Here is a 22658-nt window from a genome sequence, read left to right as displayed (position 1 = left end):
ATATCAAATCATACTACAAGGCCATAATAATCAAACACCATGGTACTGGCATAAAATCAGACACATAGACCAATGGAACAGAATAGAGATGCCAGAAATAAATCCATGCCTATATAGTCATTTAATCTATGACAATGGAAGCAAGAATTTACATTGGGGTAAAGACAGTCTGTTCAATAAATGGTGCTAGGAAACCTGGACAAATGCATGCAAGTAAATGAAGCTGGACCACCTCCTTACACCATATACAAGAATAAATTCAAAATGGATTAAAGACTTAAATGTAAGATCTGAAACCATAAAATTACTACTGTGTTTCCCCGAAAATAAGACCTAGCTGGACAATCAGGTCTAAGGCATCTTTTGGAGCAAAAATTAATATAAGACCCGGTCTTATTTTACTATAATGTAAGACCCGGTCTTATATTAATTTTTGCTCCAAAAGATGCATTAGAGCTGATTGTCCAGCTAGGTCTTATTTTGGGGGAAAATGGTAGAAGAAAATATAGGAAGTAAATTTGCAGACATTGTCCTTAGTAATATTTTTACTGATATTTCCCCTTGGGAAAGGGAAGTAAGAGAAAAAATAAACATATGGGATTACATCAAACTGAAAAGTTTTTTCACGACAGAGGAAACCATCAATAAAACAAAAAGGCATCCTACTGAATGGGAGAAGATATTTATCAATGATACATCTGATAAGGGGTTAATGTCCAAAATTTATAAAAAGCTCATTCAACTCAACACCAAAAAAACAAACAACCCAATTGAAAAATGGACAGAGGACATGAAAAGACATTTTTCTAAAGAGGACATACAGATGGCAAATAGACATATGAAAAAATGTTCAACCTCACTAATCATTAGTCACTCCTGTATTAACCAGGTATGCATAAAACAGTGGTTTAATTATGTACAGAATGAAGTGTGTATACCAGCTGGTATGTGCAATACCTAAGTGATATAATGAATAATAACACTGAATAATAACTCTGAATAATAACACTGAAAAAAGGATCCTTTGAAACTAGGAACCGGCATAACATTCCTTTCTAATGTCCATGCACTCAGTAATAAACTGTTGGCTTCTGCTGTGGAAAAAAAATGTAAAAATAAACATTTCTGAAAGTTTAATAATATTAAGGAGAGATTGATTGTGAAGAAGGAATGAGTTTATACTTTGCTGATTGGACAGTAAATTTCTAGAACCACCTTGGGGAGCACTTAATAGAATACAGTAAAATAAAAATGCATGTATTTTATGACCCAGTCAAGCCACTTCGGAGTATTTACACTAGAGGCATTCACACATGTCCCCTAGGAAGCATGCACAAAAGTGTTTCATTTATTTATTTGCATTATATTTATAATGACAAATGGGAAAGAAACTAACTGTCCATCAAGAGGATATTAACAAAAACCACAGTATATCAAGGAATACTCTGTAGTAATAGTAAGTTTCTGATTGATGTATGTGTATTGATTTGTGAATATAACCAAGGTAACTTGCTGAATAATACAATAAAATAAGTGCAAACTGATATATACAAGTTATATTTTAAAACACTGTATGATTTATGGTAAAGACAAATAAAGCTATAAATCCATGGGAGAGGTCTGGTTGACACATATCAACTTGAAAAAGGGAAGGGGCTTGGTGGTGATGTTCAAGGAAGAATTTATCTGTAATGCTGATTTCTTTTTAATGAGAATATATTTATATATTGCACTGTGGTTGGAATTTGATAACATTTACTTAAAAGAACAGGATATTTTCCCCATTCATACAGTCCGTGGTCTGAATGTCTGTGTTCCTCCAAGACTCATGTTGAAATCCTGATGCCCAGTGTGATGCTATTAGGAGGTAGGGCCTTTTGAATATGAGTAGGTCACGAGGGCACTGAATTGGATTAATACCCTATGAAAGAGACCACAGAGACGTCCCTTGCCCCTTCCATCAGATGAAGACATACGAGAAGTCTGTAGTCTAGTATTGGGCCCTCACCTGACCATGCTGGCAGCCTGATCTCAGACCTCCCAGCCACTTGAACTGTGAGAAATCAATTTCTATTGTTTATAAGCCACCCTGTCTGGGGTATTTTGTTACATGAGCCTAAATGGACTAAGACAAATAGCCACTGATTTATACATAACACCGCTCTCAATACATTTTAAATATAATATGATGGCCTACATTAAGAAAGGTGCAAAACTCTGTATTGAGGGTCATGCAACAATACACAGATAAAAGGAAGAAATAAACTGTTTTTGAAAGATAAATCTTGTTGCTTGCATGATTTTAATTAATCTCAAATTAATTAAGATTAAATTCCTATTGTGATTTGGAGGAATGGAAATTTATATCTCAATAAGAGATAGGATTTCCATTAGAAGAAGAAAGAGATGAAATATTACAGTATATTTGGCAAAAGAAGTATGCATGGTGACTTAGTTTACCATATTTCAAAACATCAATAAGTATTTCATATAACAGAATAAAAAGTCTAGATGATAGGGTAGGTAGGTAGACAGAAGTGAGCAGGAGAAGGAGAGACCTAGCCCGGGTTAGGAGGCCCCTTGCTGCAGCTCCTACTTGGGTCAAGCCCCCTTGCAGCTGCCCTCACCTAGGTCACCAATGCCTTACTAGCCCAGCAGGGCTCCAGGCTTACACGTGCCCCTAAATCAAAGGGATATGTTGTTAAAAGCTAGAGAAGGAAGACACCCACTTATCAGAGCACACATCCTGCTTGTTAGGACCATTTTAGTGAGCTTCTCAAACAAATCCTAAAAAGAAAATTGACAGAAACTGCCTTGAGAACCAAAAGGGAGGACTGGGCACCTCAGCAGGAGAGGAAGAGAGAAAGAGAAGGGAGAGGGGGACGCAATTCTACCCATAGAGATAAAAACCCTCACACAGTGTAAGGAGAGGCCTGTCCCTCCCTTGGGATTGGTCCGCTCCACATCTTGGAGTGTATCTGCCTTTACTAATAAAATTCTTACTAACCTATACTTGCACAAAACGCTATCTCTCGACTGATTTCTTTCCCTCGAGGACAAAGAGCCGAGGAATATTATCACAACCCAGTAACATAGATATATGCCAAAATTAATAAAGATATAGACCATTTTAAAGGTGAACTTTCAAGTGAGTTGGAAGGGATAGATTACTTAAAAATCATATTCAGGAAAGTAAACATACATTTGATGGGGGATAAAAGTTTAGAAAAGTACCTCATACCTTAAAACAAACTACATTTCAACATACACCTTAAAAAATTTAAAGGTGAAAAATAAAAACCTGAAGAAAAACCAAAGAACTTAATGTAAGTGAATATGTGTCTGTTCCTTGGATTAGGAGTATGTTTCTAAAAATTAGAATAGATACAGAAACATAAAGGGAAAAATTAATAAATTTGTCTAGATAATGAAAAAATTCACTATATATTATACACATGTGAGCTTCAAAAATAGATCCAACATATATGGAAGTCAAAGAATTAAATCTTTAATATATTTAAAGCTTTACAAAGAGGAAATGCCAAAAACAAGAAAATGCCATTATTAAAAAAAAAAAATGACTAAATGACAGTAGAGGAGCACTCTTAGACTGAAAATCTGGCAGCAGAATTATTATGCAGGGACACCTGGTCAAAGACCCACCTTGCTGCTTCCCCATGCGGATGGAGCGCTCTTGTAAGCACTGAGTTTTTGTAGGTAACAGAATTTGTAACCACAAAATATGCCTCTTTGACATAAGGATTATTTTACGCTGGTTAATTTTAAGAAACAGCAAATATGGGAAAAGCTCTGAAAATCCAGAAGTTACCCTTTGTAAAGGACATTTACATTCGTCAGGGAAATCTCCATCTGCAAGGGCGTCTCCCTGTCTATACCAGGCCTCCCTTCACTGTCAATAGAGAAGGCATAGACTTGAACTTCTTTTGTCTTTAGCTGGAGATAGTATTTAAGGTGGTGGTGCGGGCCATTTCTGGGAGTCACTCCATTTTCCTGGGTCTCTCCCATGTATACAAGAGGTGTACATGTTATTAAACTTTATTTTGTTTCTCTCCTTCTAATGTGTCTCATGTCAATTTGACCATTAGACCAACCAGAAGAACCTTGACAGGTAGAGGAAAAATTTCCCTCCCTGACAGTGCTAAGTTGATAGCTCCCTTCTTTTAAGGAGGTTTTTCTATCTGAATTCCTTTAGGCAGGTAAAGGGGAGGGTCAAAATTTTGGAGTCTTTTGTTTGTTAAAAATAATCTTAAAGCTTAAAATAATCAATATCCCAAAAGGCATATTTTGGGGCGGCAAATTCTGTTTCCTCTCAGTTTTGTTACCAAGATTAATCAGTATTATATTTAGATTTCTAAATCTAAAAGAGGTGTCCGGAACTGAAGGAGGAAGCAGAGAGCTTTGTGTGACTAAGGGAGAAAGTAGAGCTCTGGACTTGAGATGTTCAGGTTGTTAAAGGAAGTTTATTTGGTAAAAATGTTGTGTCAATAAGACACAACTCTTAAGAGTTGTCTGCTCTTCCCCTATGTATGGCCTGGTTAGGCTTAGTGGACAATTATAGACAAATGAGCCAAAGTCAAGGGAGTCTGAAAAGAAGTTTCTGGATTCCTTCATTGTATTTAACCAAAGAGGTGTGGATGGGACAACAGTTGCCAACTTTAACAAGCATAGAATCACCCGGAGCATTTGTTAGAACACAGAGGCCCAAGAATTTGCATTTCTAACAAGTTCCCAAATGTTAGTAATGCTGCTGGTACTTGGACTACACTTGGAATAGCATTGATCTAGGATCCCCCAAAGGGATTTGAAACCCCCAAGGTTCAGCCTACATCTCTGACCTATCAAATGGCTGCATTTTATCATTACACTAGGTTAGAAAATGACTGACAGTCAATATATAACTTTCTAGGTAGATAAATGTTGAGGTTTCAGGTATGGAGAGGAAAGCCTAGAGCTGAGAGATGTTTTAACTCTTACTGATTCTGTTTCCCCTGAGAAGACTAGTAAACGAGGAGAAAAACCTCAGGGAAGCAAAAACCAAGTTCTATTACTTTAATTGTGAACACTTTTATTTTAATATGGAGATTTCTGTTTGTTTTTTGCTTTTTCCACCTTCTCACCTGCAATAGAAGTTTGATTCTACATCTAATGGTACTGATTAATCAGTCTTAAGAACAAATAAATGCGCTTTAGAGGACTGGATTTCTGACATAAATTTCTTCTTAGGATCAGGTGCCTCCAAAGTAGAAAATTAAAATATTATTTTAGCCATTTAACATTGGGGAAAGTACATTAAAAACTTTTTTTTTCATTTCTTTTTTAAAGGTGGGGGAAAAACGTACATACACAATGGCCAAGTACAGCGTTCTAAGATCTTGGGGTGGGGCTACATTTATTTATTAGCCAGATAATACTGAGTTACCAAGTTCATATGGAAGTGTCAAATAGCTAATTTCTTTATTTCACAAATAATTTTCATGTAAAGAAGAAGATGGCCTATTGAGTCAGAGCCAACCAACATAAGGAGGAGGGGTGTGGTCGGCAATGTGCTTGACTTCATCAAAATTGGGAAAGGGGGGCCTCTTTGGCATAAGGGTTATTTTGAGCTGATTATTTTTAAGAAGAAGCAGATACAGGAAAAGCTCTGAAAATGAATACTAGAAATTACCCTGTCGTAAGAAACATTTACATTTATAAGGGGAATCTCCATTTACAAGCATGTCTCCCTCTCTGTACCAGAAAGAGAAGGATTACTTCAAGTCTCCAGAAATCCTTGTCAATGGAGGAGGCCAGCACTTAAAACTGCGTAATAACCTTATTCATGATTACTGTGCTTTGCAGTAAGGGGTCACCTCCCAGGACCGGCCTTACACCCCTACCCCCCCAACATCTTCATTTGTCTTTAACTAGAGATGGTATTTAAAGTGGTGGCTTGAGACATTTGGGGAAGTTCCTTGGTTTTTCTGGGTCTTTCCCATGTATACAGGAGGTATACATGTTATAACTTGTTTGTTTTTCTCCTGCTAATCTTTCTTTTATTACAGAGGGTCTCAAGCAAAAACCTAAAAGGGTGGAGGGATATTTTTCCTCCCCTAAGCTGGGAACCTTGAGATTCGTTGGTCTTTCCCTTGCGGTATTTCAAAGTCTCAGCTTGAGGAAAATGGCTTCTGAACTGAGGAAGAATCAAAACTTAGAGCTACTCTCCCTCCCTCCTTTATTATTGTAAAGATTGGGGAAATGTCAAGGATAAAAGAGACCTGGAGCCGGTATGAGGAGAATAAATGGACAGCATTGAGTAGAGGGCAAATCTGTTATATTGGAAAACAGGGAGAAACCACAAATAAAGAAAACTGTCCTTGTACTGGAAACTAGTGGAGCATAAAGAGACACCAGATTTGCCACCAGGTTGTGCCCCCTACCCCTGTGAAAGGCCAGATCTAACTGGGGAGGTTGAGGTTTCTTTTTTTCTTTAGACATATAGTACTTAACTAGTGATGATGAAGAAATGGACTGGACATGTGGACTTGGAGGCCATTTCCAGGAAATTTGGGGCAAGAGTCAACAGCAACAAAGAAAATGGAAACTACTAAAATTTCATGCAACAGAATAAATTGAATACATGCTTTGCTATGATAATTTATAATAGGGCACATCAAAGGTAGTGGATGTTGGTCAGGAATTGTATTAATCAACTCTCTTATTAGAAGAAGGTAAAAAGGTAGATACGATAGAGAAGTGGAACGCTCATATCAACTGATGACCTTTTGAGAAAATGTAATTTTTCTGCTCTGGCAAAGTGATTAAAATCTATACAAAAGGCAAAGGAAAAAAAAATGAGCCAATGAATAACCATGGAGAATTAAAATTAACCAAATAATGATCTTTCTTGTCAAAAAAAATTACACTGGGCAAGTTAAACAGGCAAAAGAGATTCTATTCAATATAACTGAAATTGGGTCAAGACAATAGAAATAGGGAAGAGAGAATGAACTCAATTCACCTGAAACAAAAGGCAGGAGAGTTTTTAAGTGCTGGAGAGCTAGTGTTAAACTACTGAGGACATTAGGGGAAGGTTGGTCAGTCCACAAATATTTGTTAATTGACTGTCATTGAAGAGTGCCTCATACCCTCCCATAAAGATTAGGGGATAGTGGGGCTATCTTTTTTTATGATTATATTAAGAGGGATGCCTCCCAGGTCCTTGAGAAAGACCCTCCTGATGTGGAAAACTGGCCAGAGGCTGGGAAGAAGAGTTATATCTAAAGAAGAAAAAGAATTTGTACGAGGTCTGCCAATTGTTTGCGAACTTGTTGCAACGATGTTGCTAACCATTTTTTATATCGGGATTATTCATGATGAGTTTGTACCAACTAGACAAACAGTTAACCAAGTTTACTATTTGGAAGTGCTGAAAAGGCTGCGTGAAAAAGTTAGATGAGCTGAACCTTTTGCCAACAATTCATGGCTTTTATATCACAACAAAGCACCAGCTCACACGGCACTTTCTTTGAGAGAGTTTGTAGCCAGTAAACAAATCACTGTATTGGAACACCCTCCCTACTCACCTGATCTGGCCCCCAATGACTTTTTTCTTTACCCAAAGATAAAGGAAATATTGAAAGGAAGACATTTGGATGACATTCCGTTCATCAAGGGTAATACGATGACAGCTCTGATGGCCATTCCAGAAAAATAGTTCCAAAATTGCTTTGAAGGGTGGACTAGGTGCTGGCATCAGTGCATAGCTTCCCAAGGGGAGTACTTCAGGGGTGACCATAATGATATTCAGCAATGAGGTATGCAGCACTTTTTCAAGGATGAGTTCGTAAACTTAATTGGCAAACCTCATAATTACAAAGTTTCTAAGACAAATGCTCTAAAGACAAGGAGATCAGAGGCCTATAATCAGGAAGAAAACTGTCTTAAGTTTAGTCAAACTGAGGGGAACATTAAGGCAGTCTTGGTCACTCTGAAAAGAATTCAGGCACATATGCTCTACAGAGTTTGTACTCCTTTAAAGATAAGGATTGCTTCAATGTTCTGATAAAGACAGGCTATTCAGTATGTTACAAAAAGTTAACATAATATTTCAAATGCTAACTCCTAATTTTAATGCAAAAAGAATACAAAAATAGTAACTGAAAGCATAAAAAAACTTCAAACTGCTGCCCAAAACAATCTATCACAATCACAGATAATTTATTTTACGATGGCAAAGTTAGTTTTTTTAATTAATTAAAGTTGTTTGGAGTGACAATTGATACTTTTAAAGAGAGAAAATCGTGTAGTAATATAGCATTGTTTATAGCGCTAAACTGTAAACAACCTGAATGCCCACCGAGAATAGAATTGATAAATTGTGGTAAATTCAAACGACGGAATACTTTACAGCAATGGAAATGATTTAATTTGTACTAACTACTATAACTTGGATGAATGCCATAAATATAATATTAAATGATTGAATGGAAAGACCATACATGAGTATAAAGTACACAGTTTCATTTATATTAAGTCAAAAACAGTCAAAAGTTACTCTAGTTTCTTTTGAAGATGGCTGTTTTTGACTGGAAGGGGGCATCACAGGGGCATCTGGGGTACTGGTAATGTCTATTTCTTGATCTAGGTGGTGTTGCCTTGATGAAAATTTACTTCACTGTTCACTTAAGGTTTGTACACTTCCATGTATGCAATGACGAGTGGGGGAAAGGAGGAGGGACATACGCTAGAATGGGGCTAATTCATTTATTTAATATCTAATCAATTTAGTTAGCAATATGCAATAGCAAAAGACAAAGGCAATTACTAGAATGTGCTAAGGACAGAAAGTAAAGGCGGTTAAGACTAAACTACATACATTGATAACAATGTCATGTCACAGGAGGACACATACATATAAGTTTAAGAGATCCCAACACATGTTTACTATTGATCAAAAATCACTTGGCTAAATACACAAATAACATCAGTAGGGAGTATCCAAAAGCAGTAATAAGCTCTACAGGATAGTAACTATTACAGTAGATGTCAAAAGCTCACCAAACTGGGGGAGAACAGCACTGGAAAAGTCATAAATCAAAACCTTGCCAGGTCTGTAGCTGAGAGAAACTCAGGAGTCTCCCATACATCTGTTTGTTAGTTCCCAAGAATGTTGCTGTTGTTGTTTTTGTTGTTGTTAGGACTTAAGGTGCCTTCTGATGTTATAAGCTACAAGCTATACATCAGTTTTCAAGGTGTTAACAATCTGAAGAATGTTGCTGCTGTTGTCGTTGTTAGAAGTTGAGGTGTCTTCTGATGCTGTAAGCTGCAAGCTGCATACAAGTTTTCTAGATGCTAACAAGTTCTCAAGAAGGCTAACCGTGGGGAACAACACTGGAGAGGCCTGGAACCAGCCAGGCCTCACCAGGTTCAAGGCTGAAAGTCAGGACATCCCCTGGTGTTGTAAGCTACCTGTTGCTGGAAGTCTTCAAAATGTTAGAATGATTAAAAATCACCAATGACAAATGACCAAATGACAAAATAATTATTATCATTATACTGCCAACTGAGGTCGGTCTTATATATATTTTCAGATGTATCTTAGAGCCAAGTTTCTTTGTTCCTGCCTCCGCCTCCAGGAATAGCCAGTTCCCCGAGGGTCCGGCAGTTACTGATATAAATGCTGTCCATCTGGCCAAAGGGCCAATTCATCCGGATAAGCAGTATCTACTGTTCTTGCTTGGGACCGTCAGCCCAAGGTCTTCCAAAGCCTGGCAACGTGCCTGTCACGTCGTCCTGATATAACAGCTACTTCTTTACTTCATCTGTTGTGGGCAAAACAGACAGAACAAAGAGGGAATTCTCTCAACCCCTGATCAAGAATTTCTTTAACCCTAAGCTAACCATCACCTCACAACACGGACAGAGCAACAAACATCATCTCATATCTTCCCTGCTCGGGAGAATGAGACCAAACAGAAAAACAACCTCCTCTCATGTCTCCCCAGCTCGGGAGAATGAGACCAAAGGGGGAATTTACTCAACAGCACAGAAATCACCTCACATGCAGGAACAGACAAAAGCTAATAGACAAAAGCTCACATCAACCAATGAAGGCAAATTTTCTTTAACATCTTCCCTACAATGTATTATCCTATAGATTTCAATCAAAAGTTTAAATTTTATTTAATATTCATCGGTCTATTAAAGTTCTTTCCTTCTTGTGACAGTTTTGGCATCTTATATATATTTTTCCAGAAATATATAGTCTAACAGATATATAAATGTGTAGGTATTTGTAATACTATCTTTTTGTTTTTATTTTCACAAGTCTCCAGTTATTTCTCCTCTTTTATCTCATAATTTATTTAAGTGTATCTTCTTTTTGTGTGTTATCAGTCTTGCTAGAGGCCTTTACTAAGCTTTTCAAAGAATTAGCACTCAGTTTTATTTTTCTTAGCTATTTTTGCTCTCTTTTCCATTGATTTCTTTTTATTTGATCTGACAGTTTCTGAGTTGAGTTAAATATCAAAATGCAATTGTTGATTGAATTCTTTTTTTTTTTTTTCATTTACAAAAGTTAGGTTATGTTTATTTAGAGTCACAAGCAGTTGACTGACTCAGTGTGACTCAAACCACAAGAAGCCATTTCAACTTCACTCCATTCTGAGTCCTAGTGTTGGGCCCAGAACGGCAGGCGTGCTGCTTGGGGCCCATTCACAGGTTTACAAGTTTCTCATTGAGGGCAATCTGTGACTGTGTGAGATTGGCCGGGTAGGTCACCATCAGCAGGTCGTTGATGTTGCTGTTGAGCATGGTCTCGAAGTCATCAGGAACGATCTTGGGGACTTGGTTAACCAGACTCATCAAGAAGCGGCCCACAGTGTTGTCAGCCGACACCTTTCCAGACAGCACATCTTCTGCATACTGCAGCACTGTGCTCAGGGCATCCTGGATACGAGCCGATGACCCTGCTACTTGCTGCAGGTCACTGGAGAGTCCAATCACCCAGTTGGGGCTAAAACAGGTTTTCATGATCAGGTCAACTCCGATGCGCTCAGTGTCGTAATACGCGTATTTCACTGTCAGAGGCGTGAACATCACCCCCATGGTCCTCCCAGGGACTCCCATTAAAGTGCTGATATAGGCCTTGATGCTCATGCGGCCGTTCTGAAGGCTCGTGTCCACAGTGAGGTGAATAGGGTTGGGGGCTTCCCGGCTGTAGTACTCATGGATCAGCACAGAGTGCTCTGTGATGTCATGGCCTGTAGCGTACCAGCCCAGGATGAGCTCATTTGGAGAGACTTTCTTGTGTAATTCATACATGTTCTTAGCGAATTCCATGTCAACAGCCACCTCATCTTCTGATTCATTGTGTGGCACTGAAAAGCAATTGGTGACTTCCACCGAGTGCTTGTCAACGGTTCCCAGCAGGGTCCCGATAACTCGGGCAGCACCCTCGTTGCGTCACTCGTAGCTGTCCACGATAGATTCCAAAATGACAGGGTGCAGTCGGACCACACGGCCGCTGGGAAGGGGCCGGGTAGAGCAGGACTAGCCAGCGACTGCACCGGGGTCTGCGCTGCTGCTGGCAGTGAAGCCTGGGTCAGGCCCGGGGCCGCGGTCGCAGCCGCTGCTGCTGCCGGGTCTGGGGATGAGGATGGAGCTGGAGTTGGAGCTGGAACCGGCACTGGAGCCGGAGCCGGCGCTGGAGCTGAGGCTGGGGCCGGGGCTGGGGCTGAGGCTGGGGCAGCAGCCATGGCTGGGGTCGGAGTGGTGGGAGCAGCACTCGCCGGTACCACCGGTGTGGCCATCTTGTCGAGAGAGCTGATTGAATTCTTTATCCTTGCAATTTCATCAAAAGTTGCTACATAATATTTGAGGTTATAGTATATGTTGCTTATATGTTTATGAAGGTTTTACCTTAGGGTTTTATTGTTCTTTTTATGATATACCCTTCTTGTCCCAGAAGAAAAATGTCATAAATACTATCTTGCCATATGTTGCTACTCCAGTTCCTTTGTTTGCAATGGTACAGCATATATATATATTTTTTTATTTTTAAAATTATTTTATTTCCAACAACTTTATTTCTTTTTGTTTTATGTGTGTATCTTATAAGACTATATATTAATTTTTTCCAATCACAGATATTCTGTTTTTTAAATGGTAAGCTAAATTTATTTATATTAAATTCATGGTGTTACAGGGCCCACTAATGTCATCATGTTTCCCGTTTTGCATTTATTTATTTCCTTTTTACCTGTATTCTACTTTCCACTGAAGAGACTGAATTTTCTTGGACTTTCAAGGTTATACTTCCTACTTTTGTTCTTATGATGGTTATTCCTAACCTAAGATGCATAATCATATATACTTAACACTACAGAGCTCTTAAACTTATTATTTTCTATATATTCCCTCTAAAAAGGCAAGTAATTTAACACATGGCATTTCTCTATGCCTTAACCATATTCTCCCATATTGATATTGCCTTGAATTTAAGTCTGAGTTGCTATAAATGTACTTTTTCCTCTGGTCTGTCCTAGTTGTTTTTATTAAGACAACACTAAACTTTATTAAAGTATTTTATCACATTTATTTCCTGTCTAGATTTGTTTTGCTTTTTAGTTGATATTTCAACCAATAATGTTTTCAAGGTTGGTCTCTATTAACACAGATAATTTAATGAAGATAATTGGTTTAACAGGTATCACAGGAGACAAAAACAATAAAAAAAGGAACAGGGAGAAGATAAAGAGATAGTAACTATAAGAAGAAACAGGACTGGGGGATGGGAAAGTACAAAGTTGGAATTATTAAAACTTAGAAGCTTGCTTTGGAAACAAGGTATTATACACAAAACCAATTGTATATCTATACATCAGCAACAAACTCACAAAAACACAATTAAAAATACCATTTATAATAGCATAAAAATAAAATTTAACTATTAATCTAACAAAATGTGTACAAGAATTTAAAGGTCCAGATAAATGGTGACAGAGGGAGGACTACCAATTCATTAATTGCTAATTTCAATATTATAAACACATTAATTCTCTTCAAACTGATTTATAAATTCAAGGCAATTCCAATTGAAATCTTAGCAAGATATTGTTAGAATTGATAAGCTGGTTCTGAAATTTAGATGGAAGTTCAAAGGAATAAGAATAGCCACAGAAATTTTGAAGAAGAAAACTGGAATAGCAAAGCTACCATATCCCAGGACACTAATTAAGACTGAGTGGTGTCGGTGCAAGAACAGACAAGTTAGATGAATAAAATAGAATTAAATCCAGAAATGACCAGCATATATACAGCCACCTGATTCAAGACAAAGGAGATATTACTCTAGAAATGTTCACCTTGTGGATAAATTGAGCTAATCAATTTGATAGCATGCAGTCAAATAATGAATAACTCCCTTCACCTCACCCTATAAACAAAAAAACTCAACTCCATATGAATTTCAGATCTAAATAAAAAAAGGTAAAACTAAAAACTTTTAGAAGCAGGAGCATATAAATATTTCATAAATGTGACATAAAGAGCTCTAATCATAAACGAAAATTTGGTAAATTGGGCTTCGTTAATATTTTCTGTTCATGAAAAACAAAACAAACAAACTAAAAACACCATTGAGAAAGTTAAAAGCAATTGACTAACCAGGGGAAGATATGTGTATACACAATCAAAGGATTCATATTCATAATTTATTTCTGAAATCCTATGAAGAAAGACAATCCTATAGAAAAATGGACAAAGCAGTTGACTAGCCCATTCTAAGAAAATAATTTATGTATTTAAAAAGAAACCTATATCCACAATCAAGGATGTGTAATCATACAAAGAAATAATGAAAATAAATTAGATATATAACAGTAAAATTTGTACCATGAAGTTGCTATATATATTTTTTGTATTAATTTCTTCCGTAGAATACCACATATACTGGATACAGCAGACTGTGATTTTTTTTTTTTTATTGAATGGCCACAAATTTCCCCAAAAAAAGCCCAAAATCAAATAAAAGTGTTGTGGAAATATCTGCAATCTTTCCACAAAGTGTTAATATTGCCATTATATAAAGACAGTCTAAAACATTATGAAGAAAAGACCAACAGCCTAATAGAAATATGGGAAAATATAAAAATGTATTGCCTTCAATGCAAAATGTCTTTAATTATAATAAAATATGCTCTGACTATACTACGCAGCTTAAAAATGAGATGAGGAAGACCTCAGTACACTGATAAAAAGTGATAATAGCATAAATTGTTAAATGACAAAAATAAGATTCAGAATAGTGCAGAACAGCATAAAAAGTAAGAAGGGGTAGAAATTGTCTTTCCTGCTGTCTACTCTCATCTCCTTTCCTCTCCTCTCTCCTCCTCCCTCCCTCCTTCCGTCTCTCTGTCTGTCTTGCAACAGGGAAAGGGGATAAGAATACAAATGACATTTCCGTGAATGTTATTGGAATATAATGCTGACTATGAAATGACATAATATTTTCCATAGTTACAAATATTAAATCAGAACAGAAAAAAGTCCTAAAACCTTAAAGCAAACTAAACAAATGTACCTAATTATATACTCGTAGGGTTGGTAGGATAGCCACAGGGAGAGATGAATTAATTAAGTGATTTCAAACAATATATTTTGGCATACATTCTTAGTGGGATATACTTAAATGACAAACAAAAGAAAACAAAGAACTTTTAATCTTCATTTGGTACTCTTGTTGTTAGCACAAGATTGATATAGTCATTTTGAAAGTATTACAGGTATATTGTTGATCAAAGCAGATGTGTGGTTATGGTAATGTCATTAGAAACCAAAATTTTCAGCATAAGAATAAAGAGAGGCAAATGTAAAATAAAAGAGCTTGAGTAAAGTGACTAGAGCCTTACACTTAAATCAGAGAATCAGTATGAATTCAGGATTGGTTTCTCTGTAAAAAAAAAACAAAAAACAAACAAACAAACAAAAAAAACATATTTCTTAAATTTGCCCAGTGAAAAAGCCTAGGAGAAATGACATACAAGTAGCAATAATTATTATTGGGGCCCAAAAAACATTTTCCACTAAAAAGAATCAGGGATCCTGAGAGGAATTCTTCATTACAGGTATAGGGCAAGAAGTATTCAAGATGATTCTGGGACATCTTGTACCAGAAAGCAAAGGAGGTTTTAAAGACTAAGGTGGTTATATAAAAAAGATGCAAGTCAACTTGACAGGGCTTCCACAGGTACAAGGTAGAACACATTGATCATCAAACAGAATAACTGCAAATATTTGAAATCTATAAAAACCATGAATTCATAATTTTACTCAAACATCACATTACTCCCCATTGGGGTTGCTTGAGCACCAACTCAGTCCTCTAAAAATTGTAACTAGTGAGATAAAATGAAGCATTTTTCTCTGACTTTCTTGTATAAACTGTGCTTCAAGATGACTAACGAGTTGATGAGGGAAAGTTTTTTTTTTTTTACACTAAATCCAGCTAATAAAAGCAGGAGGAAATATGGAACAAAAAATATCAACATTTTCCAATCTCTAATGAGATCATGGACCCACACAACTATCACCACTGTATGCTAAGATTTTTAGGTAAAAGCTTGATGGGAAAAAATTATAATGGTGGCATCAGACAGATATCACATTAACTCACTGATCAACATTAGATTCATTAAATTGGACAATACACTTCGTGTCTAATAATGTGATACAATAGGAAATAAATAGCACCGAAACGAAGACTTGATTTGCCTAAAAATGAAATGTGAAAAAAATTAGGCCGCTATATCTAACTCCCAGTTTACTGAAAATATAGGAGAAATAAGGTATCAGACAACTTGACGAAGCAAACTGCCACATCCAGAATGTAGAACATTCCACAAGGAAAATAACGTGCTTCCTTCTATCAATAAATAGCATAAGAAAGAGGAGACATTACCATGTATATCAGTCTTAAGGAACAAAACAACCAAATGCAACATATGGGCATTTTTGGATGTTGATTTGAACAACTGAATGGTAAAAAGAAAACTCTGAGACCTTTGGTGAAATCTTGACCTCATTGGTGAGATATGGACTAAATGTCACATGATATTAATTTTTGTTAGTATTGATGTGTGCTAATAGCATTTTGGTTATGCTAGAAATACTCTTATCATTTAGTGACGCCTAATGAAGATTTTACAGATTGAATGACATGATGTCTGAGATTTTCTTTATACTACTCCAGCAAAAGAAACAAAGAAAAGCATAAGCTGGTGAAAAACACATGAAACAATGACATCAAGTTGATAACTATTGAAACTGAGAGATGGGTACCTGGGATTTCATTCATTATAGGATTCTCTCTACTTTTGCATATGCGTGAAAATTTTCATTAAAAAGTTTAAAAAGGAAAAGTACATAAGAGCATCAAAACTTGAGTCAGACTGGCTGGGTTCATGTAAATCCTGCCACTTACTACCATTGCTATCTTTGCCAAACGAAAATGATTTAAATGACTTAAGTAGAGATTAAGACTCTCTTTATTTAACAGATACACGTAAGGTAGCACTAGCAGACAGCTTAATTGCACAATGGAAGCAGAGCCAGGGTTTTATAGGATAGGGAAAAGTCGAGGACATATCCTTGATGTTTTGGCCTAAGCAGCAGTTGTTTTTTTTTTTTTTTACTTAATCAAACACCATCGTTCAAGACTGTTCTTATTTTCATCCTCCTTCTTCCAGGTTCTGATAACCATCAGAATAGTATTGTTCAAGAATGATTTCTGCAAGACTTGTGGTTTATTGGCTAGTCAAACTTCAAAGATAGATAGTAAAAATGAAAGAACAGGAACAAAGGTAGAAGACAACAGGAAAAACAGAGGACCCTCTATCATATTTGTTTTAGCCCTTTTACATCTTGCACAACTACGTATCTTTATCATGCCACAATTTGCTCATTTGTAAAATGGGAATAATAATAGTACCTAATTCCCAGGGTGTTTGTGAATATGGAATGAGTTAATATATGTCAGCATTTTAAATGGTCCGCACTGCATGCATGTCACACAGTAAGCACTTTAGAAATGTTAATCATTGTCCTGACCAGCTTCAAACAGGCATTGCTAGAATTTCTTTATAATATTACATAAATCATAGTAGCTCATTTATCTTCATAAACGGAGGCATGCCATTTTCTCTCTTCTTCAACTTGTGATCACCCTTCCTGTGTTTGGTAGGTTTTAAGTGATTTTCAGTTGTTTGCTTACACATCAGAAACCTACGTTTGGAAGATATAAAGCAATTATCTAAATCATGGAAATGAACATACAATGGAATTTCTAAAAACAAATCTGAAAAACTTTGGTGTTTGGCAGTGAAGTAAAATTTGAATTAAATTCTTCACTTTATCAGTGGAGTTAAAAGTGCTGGGTGAGTATAATCAATGTGAGTACAGCAACCTAGCCATCCGAAGCATAACGGGGTTTAGTGAGGACAATTTGCAGTGTTGGTAATTTGTGCTCAGTAATCAATAGCTAAGTTTTATTCAATATTGACTGTTTATCTGGCCCTGAGCTAAGTGATTCATACACATTTTCTTATATAATCTTCACAAATCTGATAAAATAGCTACTGCTTTTAATCCCTATTTTCCAGATAAACCCAATGTAACTCAAAGAGATTTAGTAACTAGACTATAGTTTCATACTACATCGGAAATTAAACAGAAGATGCTGGATTCTATGGCTCAGGTGCCTAATGAGTACAAACTAACTCTGATTCAAATATGTATCTGTATTGTTTTCAGAAATAGAGAAACTTTCTCTGAAACTATTTTGTAAACCCGTTACAAGGTACTGTACAATACATACTTTCTATTTTTATGAATTTCCTTGGAGAAAATTATTTGCAGAAATGAAAATTCATTATCCAGAGTGGACAGGGCATGATGGTTGTTGTTGCACTTTAATTCAAAATTGTAAAATTCGGCAAAATAAGATAAAACTTAAATTATGGGGACACATTAACCCTTAACATGGAATACTTAGTGGAATGATAAAAAGTACTTATGCCAGAGACTGATTGGTTTTTTTAATCAATTCATTTCTTCTCCTTTTTTGCCAAGACCTAGACTATACATAGTGCCTCCTTTTCAGTGAAGTGTGTCCATGTGAATGACTTCTGGTTAAAGACCTGTAAGCAGAAATTAATTATGATGCTTTAAGGACGAGCCCATAGAAATGCCCGTGTATAATCTCCCATGCTCTTTTGCTCTCAGCCAGCTGGTGGCAGAAGAGCACAGTGATCTAGGAAGCAGTATCTTGAAAATAGGGGAGCCACAGGAGAGAGAGGGCCTGGGTCCCTGAATAACTGCTTGTACAAGAGACACCTGCAAATCACAGACATCAGTTTGGCACTTATGAACTTCTACAGTATTAGGACACAAAGATTTGGGGATACATCAATTATAGTACGTAATGATACCTCAACAAATACAGATTGATCATATGATGTGGGGTGCTATTTTAACAAAATCTTATAATATATGGAGTAGCTTAGCTGTTGAACAGTGGCTGGGCAGTGAAATCAATGTTGCAGTGAGAGCCATCTATCTGGTGCAGTAAGAAAACATTTGGTAACAAAGTCACCTGCAATAACTTGAATGGCAGTGATGATGGGTTGACATTTGCTTTCTGCTTTTTGTAAGGTATGTTTAGGAGATAAGACTGGAAGATAATTGTCCGGTGTGACCTATCAGAAATGTTTAGGAAGTCGAGATATTTCAAAAATTTGGGACCTTATAGGTCTAGAAATACTGACTTCTTCTAAGCTCAAAGATAAGAGGTACAAATTAAGTCATGGAATGAAAGGCCCAGTATGACTTCTCAGCTGAATAACAACTCCACTTTGCAGCTATGATTAGGTTATGCAGCATTCTAACTGATTTCTTCAGAGGGAGGCAAGTTAATTAAATTGAGAAAGAGACATAGACACTTCTGTGCTATAAAAAAATTGAACACTTGGATTTCAAAAAATACATAAATAAAAAAAGCCATGATTTAAAGTATTTGCCAATGTTCATGGTAGAACTGCTCCCACTATTGCCAATTTCAAGCTACCAACAGGATGTCAACTGGCTCACAAAATTCCTGAAAATTTAACAACCAGTTTTCAAAAGCCAGTACCAACTGGTTACAGCACACCAGCAGGGTAGAACCAAAGACTACATCATTTTCTAGCTCAGTCTGGAAAATAAGTTCAATGTGGTTAAAGACACAAGAACTGTCTGGAATCAAATAAAAAAGAAGCGTATTGTGTTTTTTATATTATTTTAATTATATTGCCAAAAATATCATGGCTTCTGATTTGTATGAGCAAGAAGTGGGTTGCAAAAACTATATAGTACTTAAGGAAAGCATAATCCCCAAAGCCCATTTCAGGTAGAGAATAATAATAGAGGAGAAACCGTGCAGAAGTTGGAGATGCAGGCCTTACCTACTGAAAAAGAAACAAAAAAAATGCCAGCAAAAGAACAAAATTGGCTCTAGTCAAGGACCTCTGCTGATTATCAGGACAAAGGGTGATCACAATGCTTTCCTCTCAAGCTTATATCATGGCTGTGAGCCAGTCCTGCTGGGTCTCTCCCATTTCTTTCCTTTCCTAAATAGGAATATTTTGCAGTTATCCTGTTCCAGCACCCCCTCTTGTATTCTGGATATTTATGGAGGGAGAAAGTTGTATTAGTTTCCAATTGCTATTATAACAAATTACCCTTACCCCAAATTTTGTGGCTTAAGACAGTATACGTTTACTATTTTACAGTCTTGGAGGGCAGAAGTCCAATACAGGACTTCTGGGACAAAATCAGATTGTCAGCAGGGCTATATTCCTTTCTGCAGCCTTTAGCTGAGAATCCATTTTCTTGCCTTTCCCAGCTTCTAGTGGCTGCCCACATTCCTTGGCTCGTGGCCCTTTTCTCCATTTTCAAAGTGAGCAGTGGCTGATTGGGTCCTCACATCACATCACTCTGATGTCCTTTCCTCATTACATCTCCTTCTCTGACTCTGACTTCTCTTCTGGCTCCCTCTTCCACTTTTAACGACCCTCATGATTACATTTAACCCACCCAGATAATCCATGAAATTTTCCTTATTTTATAGACAGTCTATTAGAAAACTTAATTCCTTCTGCAACCTTAATTTTCTTTTGCCACGTAACCCAAAATATTCACCAGTTCTGGGGCACAGGACTTAAACATCTTGGAAAGAGGGGGTTATTCTGCCTCCTACAGCAATAAATTATATTCTTAGTTTACAACTCTCCGGATAAAGAAGAGCCTCATTCAACAGTAGTTACTGTACATCTCTTGGAGATGCTGAACTTGGATTTAAACACTGACAGGATGATGCTTTGAGTTTTCTCTTTTGAGAGTGTTCTCTGCATAAAATATTTGATGACCATAAGAGTGGGTTGCGGCAGTCTAACTACCTGCCTAGGAAATCCAATTCTTCTTTCTGGACACACAGCTAGAATACATTTCACAAACTCCCTGGTAATTAGGTGTGTCCACATGACTAAGTTATTAAACGTGGAACGTGAGTGGAAGTGAAGTGTGCAGCTTGCAGTACTGGCTCTTTCGTCATCCTGCACATGCTTCCCGCCATCCCTCCGACTTGAGGCAAAGAAACATCGTAACTTGGAAGGCATTTTTTTTAAATGGCAGAGGCACAAATCAAAAAGAGCATGTGTCTCTAAATATTATTTAAAGAAGAACCACTCACAAGTTTGGAATATTCGTATTGATCTTATGTGAATGATGAATAATCTTTTGTAAGACTGGGTTTTGAGGCTTACCTTTTACAGGTACTAGTGATACTTTCTTCCCCCAAGTCTTGTGGTATACGGCTTAGTCAATACTTTTGTAACCATTGACCTCTTTTTATCTTTATTACCTCTTCTGTAAACTGAGTATCTACCCCATTTGGTTGATATAACTCCTAAGAAAGAAATGTAAAGCACTTAGCCTAATACTATGTTCTTAAGGAAACTTCTCATAAAGATCTACTGTTATTAAATGGAATTAAGTTACAAATATTGTCAAAAATTTAAATATTGGTTATTTATACACATATAAAGGCCAATCAATTTTGCTCACTAGAAATAATCACTTTATAAGAAAAATCAGGGGCAGCGGTTAGCGCAGTTGGTTAGTGCACAATGCTCGTAACACCGCGGTTGGTGGTTCCACACCCACATGGGCTAGTATGAGCTGGGCCCTCCACAACTAGACTGAAGCAACTACTTGACTTAGAGCTGATGGGTCCTGGAAAAACACACTTAAAATAAATTTTAAAAAAGGTTAAAAAAAAAAAAGAGAGAAAAATCATAAGGTAAAAACTCGAGTAGAGCATGAAACAAGTGGTAATTTTCTTCCCTATGTACAACTGTTGTTCAATTTCCTCATCTCTCTGGAAAATCCCTTAGTCAAAAATTTAGGATTAAGTATTGTTTTAGGTACATCGAATTAACAGATTAATTATACTTCTTCCTATCATATATACCTCAGCTCAGAGTCTTGCTATATGAAGCACCCAACTAATCTCTCCAATAGGTATTCACTGGCATCAACCAAGCTCTTATTTTCTCCAGAAATTTAAAAAAAGCAATTCCATTTTCAGTATCCTCACTTTTAGTAAAATGGATATTCTTTCCAAACCTTTTTCCCCTGCGTGTCATTATGTATGATGAGTATGCAAGTGAAGTATATAAAATGCACTCATTTTGGAATATTTAGTACAACTTTGTAAGTTCCAGAAAGTTGCACTTTAATTTAAATATGGACATTATCATTTTATCACTTTAAATATTTCCAAATATACTTAAAGTATGCTTCATTCAAACTATACCGGGGGTGCCAAAAAATGTATAAGAGATGATATCTATGTATTACATTAAGAGATGTTATCTATGTATTACTTTTTGAAGTTGAATTGAATTACTGTAGCAATGTGTAGTATGAATGTTCACTCGAAAGATGGTTTTAATCAAATGAATGCTAGCATCATTCATTGTATTACAATTTTCAGACAATTTTTTTCCTTTCTTAAAATGTATATACATTTTTTGGCACCCTATGTATATTTTATACTCATACATCATGAATAAAAAGTTTAATGCAAAGGCATTTAAAAATTTTACTTAGTTATTCTAGCCCACTTAGAACTATGTTACTTGGTTTTTCTATTAAGGGAAAATAATCTGACAAAAAATGAAAATGAATCAACAAGTTTGTTTGAGATACAAGATGCCAGAAAAATGATTGAGCTGATTTTATTCTTTGAATTGACGGTATGAATTTTTTACTATTGACTGAAACTAGCAGATGTTTTGGCATAATGTAGAGACAATTAAAGCATCCTGACCAGATGAAACTCCTATCTTATTTTCACAGACATGTGAAAAGGATTTGACAACTTCATCGGGAAATAAATTATAATATTGAATGACTAGCCCTCTTTGGAAAACTTGCTTAGATATAAGTCCTTCACTCTTTACTTGAAAATCTGATTTTTTTCTTCTTATTCTATTTCTAATAAAATTTCAGAGTATGCATTCTGGCCCTCATGTAAAACCCTTTTGCATGCCATTTCTCATAGA

General features: G+C 36.5%; 1 protein-coding gene across 1 annotated transcript; it reads right to left on the bottom strand.

The window, feature by feature from the left end:
- Positions 1-10563: 10563 nt before the first annotated feature.
- LOC117024199 (eukaryotic translation initiation factor 3 subunit F-like) lies at positions 10564-11817 on the bottom strand. The gene is given in 2 exon segments (XM_033109632.1): positions 10564-11525; positions 11528-11817. Coding segments are annotated over 2 exon segments (1095 nt in total). The 5' UTR covers positions 11811-11817; the 3' UTR covers positions 10564-10713.
- Between the last annotated feature and the right edge of the window lie 10841 nt (positions 11818-22658).

This window comes from Rhinolophus ferrumequinum, chromosome X (genome assembly GCF_004115265.2).
Source record: "Rhinolophus ferrumequinum isolate MPI-CBG mRhiFer1 chromosome X, mRhiFer1_v1.p, whole genome shotgun sequence".
In the NCBI taxonomy this organism is placed as follows: domain Eukaryota; kingdom Metazoa; phylum Chordata; class Mammalia; order Chiroptera; family Rhinolophidae; genus Rhinolophus; species Rhinolophus ferrumequinum.
This window is presented reverse-complemented; position numbering and strand designations above follow the sequence as displayed.